This window comes from Sminthopsis crassicaudata, chromosome 2 (genome assembly GCF_048593235.1).
Source record: "Sminthopsis crassicaudata isolate SCR6 chromosome 2, ASM4859323v1, whole genome shotgun sequence".
Taxonomy (NCBI): domain Eukaryota; kingdom Metazoa; phylum Chordata; class Mammalia; order Dasyuromorphia; family Dasyuridae; genus Sminthopsis; species Sminthopsis crassicaudata.
The window spans coordinates 647,728,329-647,741,681 of record NC_133618.1 but is presented as its reverse complement, the minus strand read 5'-3'; the positions used below and the strand labels follow the sequence as shown (position 1 = coordinate 647,741,681).

The 13,353-nt window shown below is 33.4% G+C and overlaps 1 protein-coding gene across 2 annotated transcripts in view; it reads left to right on the top strand.

Moving 5' to 3' along the window:
* Positions 1-8,472, top strand: part of RET (ret proto-oncogene) — a 155,215-nt gene extending 146,743 nt beyond the window's left edge. The window contains exons 17-20 of one of the 2 annotated variants that reach the window (XM_074296688.1): positions 1,532-1,669; positions 2,811-2,910; positions 4,422-4,569; positions 6,123-8,472. In XM_074296688.1, coding sequence (XP_074152789.1) covers positions 1,532-1,669; positions 2,811-2,910; positions 4,422-4,569; positions 6,123-6,280 — 544 coding nt within the window. In that variant the 3' untranslated portion in view covers positions 6,281-8,472. The remainder of the gene's footprint in view (positions 1-1,531; positions 1,670-2,810; positions 2,911-4,421; positions 4,570-6,122) is intronic. The other variant, XM_074296689.1, reaches the window with a different exon arrangement.
* The last annotated feature ends 4,881 nt before the right edge of the window (positions 8,473-13,353 follow it).

Here is a 13,353-nt window from a genome sequence, read left to right as displayed (position 1 = left end):
ATTTTTTATTTAAGTAGGGGAGGGCAGGAAGAAACCTGGCTTATTTGTGATAGCAAGCCAAACTCTTCAATATATTGGAGACTACTCTTTTCTTAGAATTACTGTTCTGCCTGGGACCAAATAAAGAAGAGATAACCTATTCTCCATTTCTTCCTCCCCCCCATCTTCAAGGTAACTTGGTGCCAGTTGTTAAATTATAATTTTGCAAAGGATGCTTGAATATCCAGACATTTGTGTATTTTTCTGAGAAATCACTGACTTCAAACTTTTGACATTAATGACCCTTAATTTTAGCTAGGCAAGATTTTCTTACCATATAACTGATTAGATTATATTTATAGTGGACACAGATATCAAATAGCCAGCTGAGAAATTTGGGAGAAGGGAAGTCTTTCTCACTAAAATGTTAGCATGTATGATACCAAGGCTTGTCATTAAAGGTGGCTGTCAAACATGAAAGACAATAGGGTGTTGTGAAAGACTTGTTTCTTGGACTCTAGAGTCTAAGAATCTGATTGGGTAGCTTCCTAATGATTTGATATATGAGGATTATTTCCTGACAGAGGTTTTGTAATTTTTTTTCCTTTCATCTGAGGAAAATTTTCTCTGCATTAAAGCACTATTAAGCACTGTTGATATCCCTTACTTTCTGAGTTCTGGAAGGGGGATTTCATCAATGATTTTATTCAGTGCCATGGAAAGAGCATTGGCTCAAATCCTGGATCTTATGCTTACAATCTGTGTGACCTTGGAAAAGTTATTTAACACGGGCAGGTTGGTGGTACAGTGGATAGAGAACTAGCTCTGAAGTCAAAAGGAATTGAATTCAAATCTGACCTCAGATATTTAATATTTCCTAGTTGTTTGACCCTTAGCAAGTTACTTAATACCAATTGCCTCAGCAAGAAAACAGTCATTTAACATATCTTTGGGACACAAACTTCTTTACCTCTAAAATATGAATGGTTAACCTAGAAACCTCTAAGATTTCAACATATAGTCCCATGAATTATTAATTTCTTATATATAAGTGGGGATCCTATAGATCATATTTCCAGTTACCTTACTGTGCAGATAAAGGAAACTCATTCACAGAGAAGGCTGCACATCACTAAGTCAAACAGCTAGTAAGTAGCAAGCAAAAACAGAGCCTGAGCTCTGGATTAGAAAGAAGCAGACCTTCCTGTTTTTCTAAAGAGAAAATAAAGTCAAAGCATCTAGATATTTTAGATTGAGCCTGACTTACAGCTAAATCAAAGTTAGTTTCTTAGCTAGTGTAAAAGGTTATATATGAATATTATCACATCATTCAATCTCCTTTTTTATGGATAAGACAGAAATTTTTAAGGAATACTAGTTATATCTTTGTGATTAATAGAATGTGAATGTGTACAGATCTGTTCTTAAAGGCTGGATGTATTTAGTTTGAGAGCTTAGGAAAGGTATGCATCCATCATCTATAAAAAGTATAAGGTTATTTGCAGTATTCCTGGCTATTTGAACCATTTTAAAGACTTGCTTATTTTCTCAGGTGGTCATTTGGTGTGTTGCTCTGGGAAATTGTAACCCTAGGAGGAAATCCTTATCCTGGTATTCCTCCCGAACGTCTCTTCAACCTTCTAAAAACGGGCTATCGAATGGAGAGGCCTGAAAACTGCAGCGAAGAAATGTAAGTATAATTGATTTTATTCATGTATTTAAATTCTGGGATTTTCAAGGAGGAAGCAAACTGTTACATGAAACAATTAGCAGATGTCATTATGCTGATCTGATTAATTACTAAGTGGCTTTTATACTTTGGTGACTGAGCATGTCCTATTTTGCACACATATTACAGACTGTAGTTTCTCTGTGTCAAGGTCAAGATACCCAGTGGTATCATATGAATATTCAAGAGCCAGCCAGATATTTTAAACTAATACCCAAAGATAGCTGCTTAGCAAACAACTATAAAAGAAAAAAAATTAAAAGTAGGAAGAATTAAAAGTATATTTAAGGTACAGATTTTATGCCCTTAAGCTACCTTTGTTCTCAAAGTAGGAGCTTTTTACTTACCTGACATTTATATATCATATTTATTTTATTTCCTTTGGCCAATATCTTATGGATATTTTACATTGAAATAAAAAAAATCATTCAGCAAATGACTAGAGACAGATTTCATAATGTTCTAATAAAATCTAGAAATGATATCAAATTTCAAAATGACATGCTAGAACTAAACTGGCATTTTGTGCTTATAAAGAACCTATAAATACCAAGTGACAATTTCACATGGTTCATCCAAAAGTCTGCTGCTGAGCATGGATCCATCAGTGCCCCAGATAATGAACCTTAATGGTTTTCAAAATAATCATTCAGTTTATAATAAGTGGTTGAGTGAATAGAGAGCTGGCTTCTAAGTCAGAAAGACTATAACTTGCCACACAAATATTGGTAGAGGGAGTTTCCTCTTTGAAGAATTGCCTATGTTGATGTATGTTCATTTTAAAGCTGGAAGGAACATTAGAGGTCAGTTAGTTTAACCTTTTTATTTTACAGATTAGAAAACTGAGGTCAAGTGAGATTAAGTGACAAAATCATTGCCTCATAAGTAGTAAGTAGGTGCATAAAGTGGGATTTGAATCAAGATATACTTGATTATATAACTAGTACTCTCCTATAACATGTTGCCTAGATCAAAATAATGTACCTGAAAATGAATGAATGTAAAAGTTAAAATATTTGAAATTATTATCTCTGGATATGATGACTAAGAAATCAGTCCAAAGCCATCCTCCTGCTCCATTGATTTGTTTTGTCTCTCGCAGGTATAATCTGATGTTGCACTGCTGGAAGCAGGAACCAGATAAGAGACCAACATTTGGGGAGATCAGCAAAGACCTAGAGAAGATGATGGTGAAGAGTAGGGTAAGTTTACTTAGGTTTTTGGCTTCTCTCTAGGCTGATTTAGACAGTTAAGGATTCCTAGTTCTGAATGATCCGTTGGCATTTAAGATACTCTCTAGCTGGGAATTTCAAATTCAGCAGTGAGAAATTTGCTGCTTTAATCAACAAATGATTCCTGTATGTTGGTCACTGAGAAAGTCCTGTTTTGTACATATATTGCAGTCTGTAGTTTCTCTGTATCAAAGTCATGATGCCCAGGAGTTATCACTCGATTATTCAAATACTAGTCAGATGTTTTAATCAAGCACCAAGAATGACTACTAGCAAACAACTATAAGCCCCACCCCCCAAAAAAACCTAACTGAATCAGCTTTGGTAGGATTGGAAAAGCTAGAGCAAGCTTTAGATATCTTGTTATTTCTTGGTTTGAATAAAGGCAAAGTATCTAAAATATATTATCTCAGCCAGGAGGGGTGCTGTACTGGTAAGTCCCTATTACAAAGATTGAGGCAGGTAAGTCACTTGAATTCCAGAGTCCTGAGCTACAGTAGTGCTAAGACTGGCACCAATATGGTCAGCCACTCTGGAGGAGAGGTCCAAAGGGCTGCCTAATGTAAAAGATAATTGACTCAGAGCAGAAAAGCAGAGCAAGTTAAAGATTCTTAGTCAATTAGTATCAAGATATCAGGTCTTTGAGTAAGTGCCATACTCCCATCCTGAAGAAGATAGACCCAGTCTGAGAAAACAAAACAAAACAAACAAAAAATCCCTGATTGGTCTAATTTTAGTAATGAGAGTCACCGAAATTTATTAGGCTGATCTTTAGTTGACAAAGACACACACCACTTTGAAGCCAATATTTTAAACCTTTTCAGGATTTTGTTAGGCCTATTATTTGAACTTACATTCCACTGGGTTTGAAGAGCTCCATCTATAGTGAAGTAGCACAGTGTTCAACTAATAACAAGCATTTATTAGGTGCCTGCTATGTGCTAGACACTATGTAATGCACTGAAAATCTAAAGAAAAGGAGAGGAAAAAACTTTCTAATAGTGAAGAACAGGATAGCAGTTTAGAGAATTCTTTATTATTAAATGTTTTAAAACACCAATGGGACATTGTAGTAATAGTATTTTTTAAAGGAAAGTTAAGAAAGTATCAAATATATCTGGTGAATTTTTTCACATCTATTATACATATTATAATTATATATAATATAGTAATATAACATATAGATATTAAACATTATATTATAATATACTTTTATATACTTATTAGGAAATACACATGTATATACTAGTATATACTTAATGGGAACATAACAAAATATGAGTAATTTAAGGAAGTATGTGTTCTAAGGAATTTCCCATTCTTATTTTGGTGACTGAAATACTTGTAAAGAGGTCATGTAGAAAATATTCTAGATTGTTTCAGTATTTACTCTTCTATCTGATGTCTTTGGGAAAGACTACACTTAACATTGTTTCCTTTTTCTTGACCTGACTTTTTCATTTTTACCTCCATTCTGTTAGGACTACTTGGATCTTGCAGCTTCTACCCCATCTGACTCCTTACTTTATGATGATGGCCTTTCAGAAGAGGAGACTCCCCTCGTGGACTGTAATAATGCTCCCCTCCCTCGAACCCTCCCTTCCACATGGATTGAAAACAAACTCTATGGTAGAATTTCACATGCATTTACTAGATTCTAGCAACACACACACACACACCCATCCACCCACTCCTGATTTTTTTTCCTTCTGCACTGTCCTCACACTCTGTATCCCTTTAAAGAGTGCTTCTGGTTTGAATGAAATCAAAGCTTGCTTTGAAAGCTTTTTTTTTTGTTTGTAAATGTTAAACTTTGCATTAGGTTTATATTTCAGGCATTTTGCAACTCTGTTTAAAAAGAAAAGGGATGTGAAAATAAGTAAAAATTACCAAATAGATATGATAAAAAGAGAAAAATAGATCAGGGAAGTATTCTCAGGGGAGGTTTTAAATGTGGTTAACAAATCAAAGTGTACACTTTTGGGGGATGGGGTGGGAAAATGGGATCCATTATATCAGATTAATATACCTGTAATTTAACTGCTTGGGCAAATCAACTGGATTTTGGTAAGCATTTGCTTTGGGAAAAAATGAAAAACATTTAAATGAATTTGGGATTGGGGCCCAATATATTTGAACAGTCTTGTCTCATACAATATAAATGCTTCAATCTCTACTCTTGTATACAAGTGAGAGGTTTATTGAGCAAAGATATGTGCTTAACTTGAGATGGGATCTTAACTTAACTTAGCCTGTCTAGACAGCAGAAAGAAGTGAGTGCTGCTCCTAGAGCCTTTAAAGATAATGCAGTAATGGCAACTCTGGAAAGTAAAAGCAGTCCACTGTTTTCACATCCTTTGTGTTCCTACATAGCATTATGATACCATCATAAAAAGCTGTAGCAGGTATTTTGAAAGAAGAATATTCTAGCATATTGTGGTAGTGAGATGGACAGTAAATATGGTTCTTGCCAAAACTCCTACTTTTTTGTCTCCTGATTAGATGTTCAAAAGATTATATTTTTTGTCTTGTAATTTTGTAATTAAAAAAAATGAAGTAGAATTTTTTCTTAATTGAGGGTTTTCCATTTTTCAGGACATTGAATCTATGATTTGCAAATGACTGGATTTAGTTTAGATTCTAGATGTGGTATCTTGCAGGCATATGCATGCTTCTCTTGGAGATTTAAGGTCCTTATCCCTTGTGGAATAAGCAGAAGTATCTGGTTCCATGATGACTAAGTAGGCTTATTTTGGCTTAAAGTATTTTCCATAACAACAACAACAACAACAACAACCAAAAACAAACAAAAAAAACCCCAAAAGCCAACCAAGAAATAAACAAAAATCTTAAAATCTTTTGGTTATAATAACCTGTTTGGGACAGTATCATACTGTTTTCCTTTTTGCTGCTATCAAAATATGTTTTGATACTGGAAAACTTATAAAAGCCCAAGCTGGTAGTTCCTTCAGAGTTGATTTTATCAAGAAAACTTTTGATTTTCTTTTACCCATTAATGTAATTTGTGTATAAAAAACCTGGAAACAATGTACACCATGTATTTGGTGCAAAAGTTAGAAGTTTGGTTTTAACAACAAAGGGAGTTTTGCCAAGGGCCTTACTGTCTGCACATGAAGTTTTGGTTCTTCAGTGCAGAAAAAATTATCTGTTTTCATTTTTAGGCATGTCATACCCGAACTGGCCTGAGGAGAGTCCTGTCCCACTCACAAGATTCGATGGCACTAACTCTGTGTTTTCAAGATATGCAAATGATAGTGTATATGCTAACTGGATGGTTTCACCCTCAGCGGCAAAATTAATGGACAAGTTTAATAGTTAAAATTTCTTTGTAAAAGGTAATGGACTCACAAGGGGGAAGACACATGCAAAGAATGCAAAGTCCACTGGCTCGTTCTTTGTGCAATTTATACGGGTTAAGCCAACATTAATTTCTAGAATAGCAAACTCATTTTTGGCAGTTTGTTTTAACTTTTTTAAAATGGCTTTACTTAAAGCCCCCCATCTTGGGAAACATATCAAACTGGATGAGAATTCTAGTTCCAGTATTTTATTAACTTTTTTTTTTTACTCCTTCCCCCATTCAACAGAAAGTTCCAGTTTGGTATCTGATCACTACCTAATGAACACTTCATGCTTAGAATTTTTCAGGTTAGTTATTCACAGACAATGGTATTAGTATATATTAATTGTTTTACCTAAACCACTAATTTTTTGGTTGCTGTGAAACAAGGCAACACAAGAAAAGCATGAAGCACAAAAAATCATAAAAATATTGTTCCAAATTAATTGTACCTGTTTGAAAATCAGAAGGTTAGCAAAAGCTTGATGCTATAATGAAACCCCGTCATGGGGTAAAGAGAGAACAGGAAATCTCAGTACAGAATTATCTCAACATTTGAGATCCTGAAAATTTATTTTACAAAGGTGTTGTTATCTTTTCTTAGCAAAAAATTGTTTTTACCAGATTTAAAACTATCCTAACTTTTAGCACAATGAAGAGAAGTTTGATACCAGATAAGCTATATATAAAGACTTGATGTAAGTGAAGAGTGCTCACAAAACCACAACATATTTACCATTACATCCATCTTACTGCTATTACATAATTCCATAATCATAATTATTTCTATGAAAACAGTGTAGAAAATACAGAGTATTTTCAACTAAATATGTTCCAGAGATTTCTCTCAGTAATTCTGGATGGCAGAAGGGACCTTTTCAGCTTCCAGTCCCATTGTATGCTTTCAATACATAACATCACTATCAACATAGCTTATAGTAAATTGTTCATCTTGCAAGTTAATGAGTAGCTTAGACTCGCATTCAGTTTAGTTTGTCCAACAGTTATTATTACCAGCTTCTTTATATAGGAGGCATTCTAGCTAATTATGTTAAAAATAGCATTAACCATGAAGAAGAGATGCTACAACTTGGAACAGGAGATCATACAGTTTCAATAGAGTTCAGAGAATGTTTTGGCTCTTATAGAGCTTCCATGAAAAGGTACATGGATGGACTATTTTTTTTCTTGTGTTTTGTAATTTAAAGCTGCTGTAGCAAGAATTTTTGTTCTTTTAAAAGTATTTGAACTCACAAGCAACTTATTATATAATTCAGTGTTCCTGAATAGTCATATTTATTCAAAACATGATTCATGTGTTGTAGTTTGACTTGTAAGTCTCTGTGGGTATTATTTTGTTGTCAGCACAATATGTTACCAGTATGCTCATATCTATCATTTCATAAAGGAGAGTCGGGTTGCCAAAACACTGCCTGGTCTTTAGATTTCAAGCACTGTGATAGGATTTAAAATAGTTTTCATAAGAATACTGTATTTTATAAAAAAAAATTTAAAAGTAGTACTATTTTAGCTTTTTGGTTTGATTGAAAGAACTAGTGTGTGCATTGGTGAAAAAAAAATATATATATACACACATACTCATATATGTGTGTATATATATATTCTTACATTCTTATGTATACTAGAAAGGAATGAAGATCTGACTTATCATGGTACAGAGCCTTGAGTTTATGACATTTTGATGGTATACTGTGACAGTTCTCTTTTAAATAGCTTTTGTGGCTAAATGTTTGCTTTTTATGTTTTATGATAGCTTTATCAAATAGAAAAATTTAAGGATAAACTCTCTAAAAGTGCTTACACAGTAAAGGTGCATTACTGTAGTAAGTTGACCAGCCCCTATGAGAAGAAAAAAAAGGAGGATTTTCAGAATGTCTTGGTTGATGGATATTATCTCTGGCTTCACGCATCACTTGATGTCTGTTCCTGAGCTGGGAAAATATTAATATATTTACCAGGTATATGGGTCATGACTTATGTATACATATGTGCAGGAGAACTTACCAAGGACTGAGTAAAATCTCAGTTATTTTGGGGAAAAAAAAGATTTAAATTGTCATTACTAAAGGCAATTATACTATGCTGATTTTTTTTTGACAATCAAACCAATTTCAGTCATTTAAATAAAAAAAAATCATGTACCATAAAAATTGCAACCTTCCTTTTTTTACATTCCTAGTTTGAAGCATCAAGTTTTAATTTATGGAATCTTAGGAATAAAAAGTTACCCAAACATAATAGATTTCATAATGGAAACTAATGGGAAATGTTTTAGTTACAAAAATCACTTGAAGTCACTTAACCCCCAGTTGCCTCAGGGAAAAAACAATCACTTGAAGACATCGCACCTGGCATCTTGATACACAATTTAGCCAACTAAGGAAAAGCATTGAAGAAAAAAAATCTTATTACATGTAAAAACAAAACCAAAAAATGCACACGCACACACATGTCCATGTGTAAGTTATTAGTTTAAAATTATCAAACATTCAACTGGCTACTTTTTAGCCCCTTCACCCTCAGTTGGGGGAATAAACAAATGTAATCTGCCTCATTTACTCATTTGGGAAGCAAACAAAAGAGGTGGTGTTTTTTCTTTATCTTTTTTGGAGTGGGGAGTGAGATGGTGTTAGAGAGACATATACAATATGTAAAACATTTAAACACAAACAAATTCGAGGGCCAGGTTGAGATTTCACCCCTAAAGTCAGTAAAGCTTGACTACTTAATGTTGGCTTTTCAAAACTTCCTATCTAATGACCATGAATTGGAGATAATTTTATATCAGCTCTTCATTAACCTCACAGCAATAAATGAAATTGAGAAGAATCAGTTGAAAATATCAAATGTTATGTTCTCTCAATTGACTTGTATTTCCACATGGAATGTTTTTGTGCATCTCTCATCTCCAGAGTACACATAAAAACTAAGGCAACTTAAGAGTAGGGATTATCAATGTGTTTGATACAGGTATTCCTGATATCAGTGCCCCATTTATGTTGTGTGGTTTCTCTTAGGACCCAGAGGAAGGATATAGGGATCTTGGATATCCCTGATATATTAGTTCCCTTTGACTTTTGAAAATCCCCAAACTTGTATATTTCATAGTTCCCCAAGATGCCTTAAAGAATTAACAGAAAACTATGAATGTAAATAAGAATTATAGAAGAGATTTCACCAAAAGATTAATAGGTCCTGCATACTCTGAAACTAAGGCTTCCCTTTAAAACTCAGAAGCCAACATATGGTATGTGATCCAGACCTAGTTGTATGAATTGCCTAAAATCAGAATTTGGGCAAATATATTATCTCAAAAAATTAGAAGGAAAAGCATAAATTTCTCCATTCTATATAAGGCAACATGAGACATTTAAGATAAAAAAATTATTGTTTCATATCCTTTGCTTTGAACTATAATATGGAGAAAACCTACTTTGGGAATTATGAAAACAAGTCTAAGAAACTTCCTGCTTGTAGGACAACTTCAAATCACTATTAACCGAAGGGGGAAATTAATTGTTAATTCATATCAATTTGTATGTAATTATCATTATTACAAGCATGAATGCAAAGAATCACTTAATATATTAATGATCCTATATGTACATATATATTTATTACCCATAGTCCTTAATGGGAAATTAAATTCCAATCCACACCAAAATGTATTGTCCTTGAAACTGGTACTACTTCTACTTATCCTTCACTTATTAACTCTCTCTCTTGGAACAAATACACTTCAATGACAGGGGAAAAAACTCTTCATAAATGTTTGTTTCACTTATCTTTTTGTGAAAATGAATTAGATCTTTGTCTTTTTCTTTGACCTGTGTAGGTCTACACCACTTCTCTAGAGAGAATAGATGCAAATTGTCATGGCTTATTATGTATTAAGAAGAAACCAAAGTTAAATTTGTTAATACAAAATTCCCATTTTCTGTAGCTGAGTTATGTTTTTCTTTCTGAAAAGTTTGGACTTTTTAAGAGAATGAGCAGCAATCTTTGGCTCTGCTTCACTAATAAGCCTGAATTGGAATTAATACAACAAATTCTGGAAATGCTCAAAAGAAATAGTGGTTTAACATTAGCATTTTAATTTTTAAAAATACTCTGTCAAGTGTCACGAACATTAGAGAATGTTCATCAGAGCATTGAGTAAAGAAAACTAGGTTTAAAATTGTCTGTGGTACATTTGACATGACACATGCAAATTCCCTCTTAAAAGAAGGCAAGTTATTATCTCATGATACTATAACAATAACACGAGATGTTAAGATACAATTTTAGGAAATGATCTCTACAAGGCTATACATCTGCCTGTTCTCAGATAAACTGAGCATTCGGGGCTTAGTGGATGAGCTATAGAAAGAAGATTTTATAATTTCTCAGGTGATGAAAAGTTGGGGGGATGCTCGAATACAGGATACATTACAATTATATATGTCAATTTAAAATAAAATATTAAAGTTTGTTTTAGGTGTCTGGTTTCTTATTATATCTATAAACAATATCATACAGATAACAGCAAAATATCAGCCTATAATTTGGTGGCATTATATGATAGTTAAACGGTACCTTGTTGGTTCTGCTTACTTTGCTGTGTGAGATTTTTAACCATTGAACTTTTTTGTCTTATAAAAAAATCCTCACTTTATCAAGTATTAGGAGCTTTAAAATTTGACATTTTCTGGGAAGAATCACAACTAGTATTCTCATATACAATTTTTTTCTTTCACTTCACACATCATAGGTACTGGCCACATATCCAAAACTTTAATATTTGTTCTAAAGGCCTATTACCACATTAAGTAAAGCTAGTAAATCTTGACTATTTGGATGACTACCAGTTCTCTGTGCTACCTTTGGTTTTGTGCAGCTACCTCTGCAGTCAATGAATGAATATTTATTTCCCTTTCACTTCCTACTTTTTCAGGATGGATTTTCATTTTTGTTCCCTCTCTTTACTATATATTCTCCTTTGTAGTGGAAGGAACTCCTTGTACTCCAAAGTCTTGGAGTTCTAAAGAAATGAGTTTAATTTTTTTGTGTTCATAAAAGGAAAAATGCTAACAAATCTCTGGAAGCAACCCAGTGCCAAATCAAGATTTGATTACTCTGGGGGCCAAGATCTTAAGACTCATGAAGAATAGATTAAATCATATTGTATTGTTAAATGTCTATGCAGCTTCTTGCATGTGTAAATCTCCTTAAGATTTCCAAAATCTGGAACATGAGACCATTTCAAGGATTTGGCAGCTTGTAGTAGTGCCCAGAAATGGAAAGAACTGTTGATAACAATTGATTAAAAGGAGGAGAAAAAATGAGTTGCATGAATTGTACAGATTTAGGTTTATAAAATAATTCTCTGAACTGTGAGAAGAGGAAAAAACATGACTTTTTCAGGGAATTATCATAATTATCAACCTTCTTTAATGCCTAAGAGTCAACAGCCAGAAAATTAAAAATGAATCTTGTGTTTCTCAACTGTAAAATGAAATTCAATGAAGTATGTTCATCATAAAGGAACCACATTATACAAATGTCTCTGTCTTCAATTTTTCTTTATTCAAAGTAAAACTTTTCAGAATAACATAAAAATATCAAACTTTAATCTTCCCTCAAAATATGTCTCTTCATTTCTGAAGATCATGTTGCCATAATAATCAGTGCATGCCACTGTCAAAACAAATTTCTGTAAAGAGGGTCATGTAAATCCCAGACACTCAGTCCCACCCTCCAAAAGACAGTGATGAGTATGAGTCAGGAAAAAAGAATGATTGTCTCCCTTAAATAGAGAGGATGGGTCAACTGGGTGGTGCAGTGAATAGAGCACTGGTTATGTAGTCAATAGGAGAACCTGAGTTCAAAATTAGTTAGAGATACTAACAACATGATCTTGGACAGGTCATTTAACCCCTATTGCCTCTAAATAAAAATTAGAGGACTTAATCTGAAAGAGCACTAGGCTCCATGAAAAATGAAAGAACAGAGATACTTTTTAGTCTTGGTTCCATAATGTCAACTTGTGAATGATCCAACCTTGCTGAACTGTAAGGGAATGGAACTAGATCTCTGAAGGTTAGACCAAACCTAGAGCTCTTAACCTTTTTGTATGTGAAATGATTCCCTTTAGTCCTTCTCAAAATAATGTTTTCAATGCATAGATTATAATACATGAAGATTACAAAAGAAAACAATTATACCAAAATACATTTAATTTTTTAAGTTCACTGATCCCAGTTTAAGAATCTCTATTCCTTAAAACATATTCAAAAATCTGCAAGTTCTGTGGACTTAACTGAAATACTAGATATCCTGAAAAAAAAGAGGAGGTTGTTTTTGGAGAGTGCTAGGAAGCTAATATACTCGCCTTTTGTGCATGTTTGAAATTTTCAGTGATCTAGCTTGAAAGCCTACATGTTTGAAACTGACAACTTTCCTTCCTAACCTGAAAAAAAATCTATTTCTTCAAAATAAGGTTAAATTATGTTGTTGGTATATAGTTAAGATATGCATCTCAATTTAGTTGATAATAAGTATAAATGAGAACTCTACCATGTATTTCATATTTGTTGTAGACAAATTTTTTTTTTAAAGTCTACCCTCAAGGAATTTTTATTCCAATGATGGGTTATGACATTTTCATAGATTAGGAGAAGGGGAAATGCTAACATCTAGGATTGGAAATGGGGCATGGACTGGATCTTGAAAGAAGCTAAGAATTCTAAAATGCAGGGGTAAGAAGGTAGTACATTTTATTTATTATTAAAAAGATAGTGGGGCAACTAGATGAAACAGTGGATAGAGTACTGGCCCTGGAGTCAGGAGGACCTACTTCAAATCCAACCTCAAACACTTAACATATCTTAGCTGTGTGACCCTGAGCAAGACACTTAACCTCAGTTTCCTCAAAAAAGAAAAAGATGAGAATTTCTTACATTCCTAAGTAAAAGACTATATCCCTTTCAGTTTTTTTTTAAGGTAAACCAATCCTTGAGTTTCCTCTAAAAAGGAGCTAATTTTATAATGGG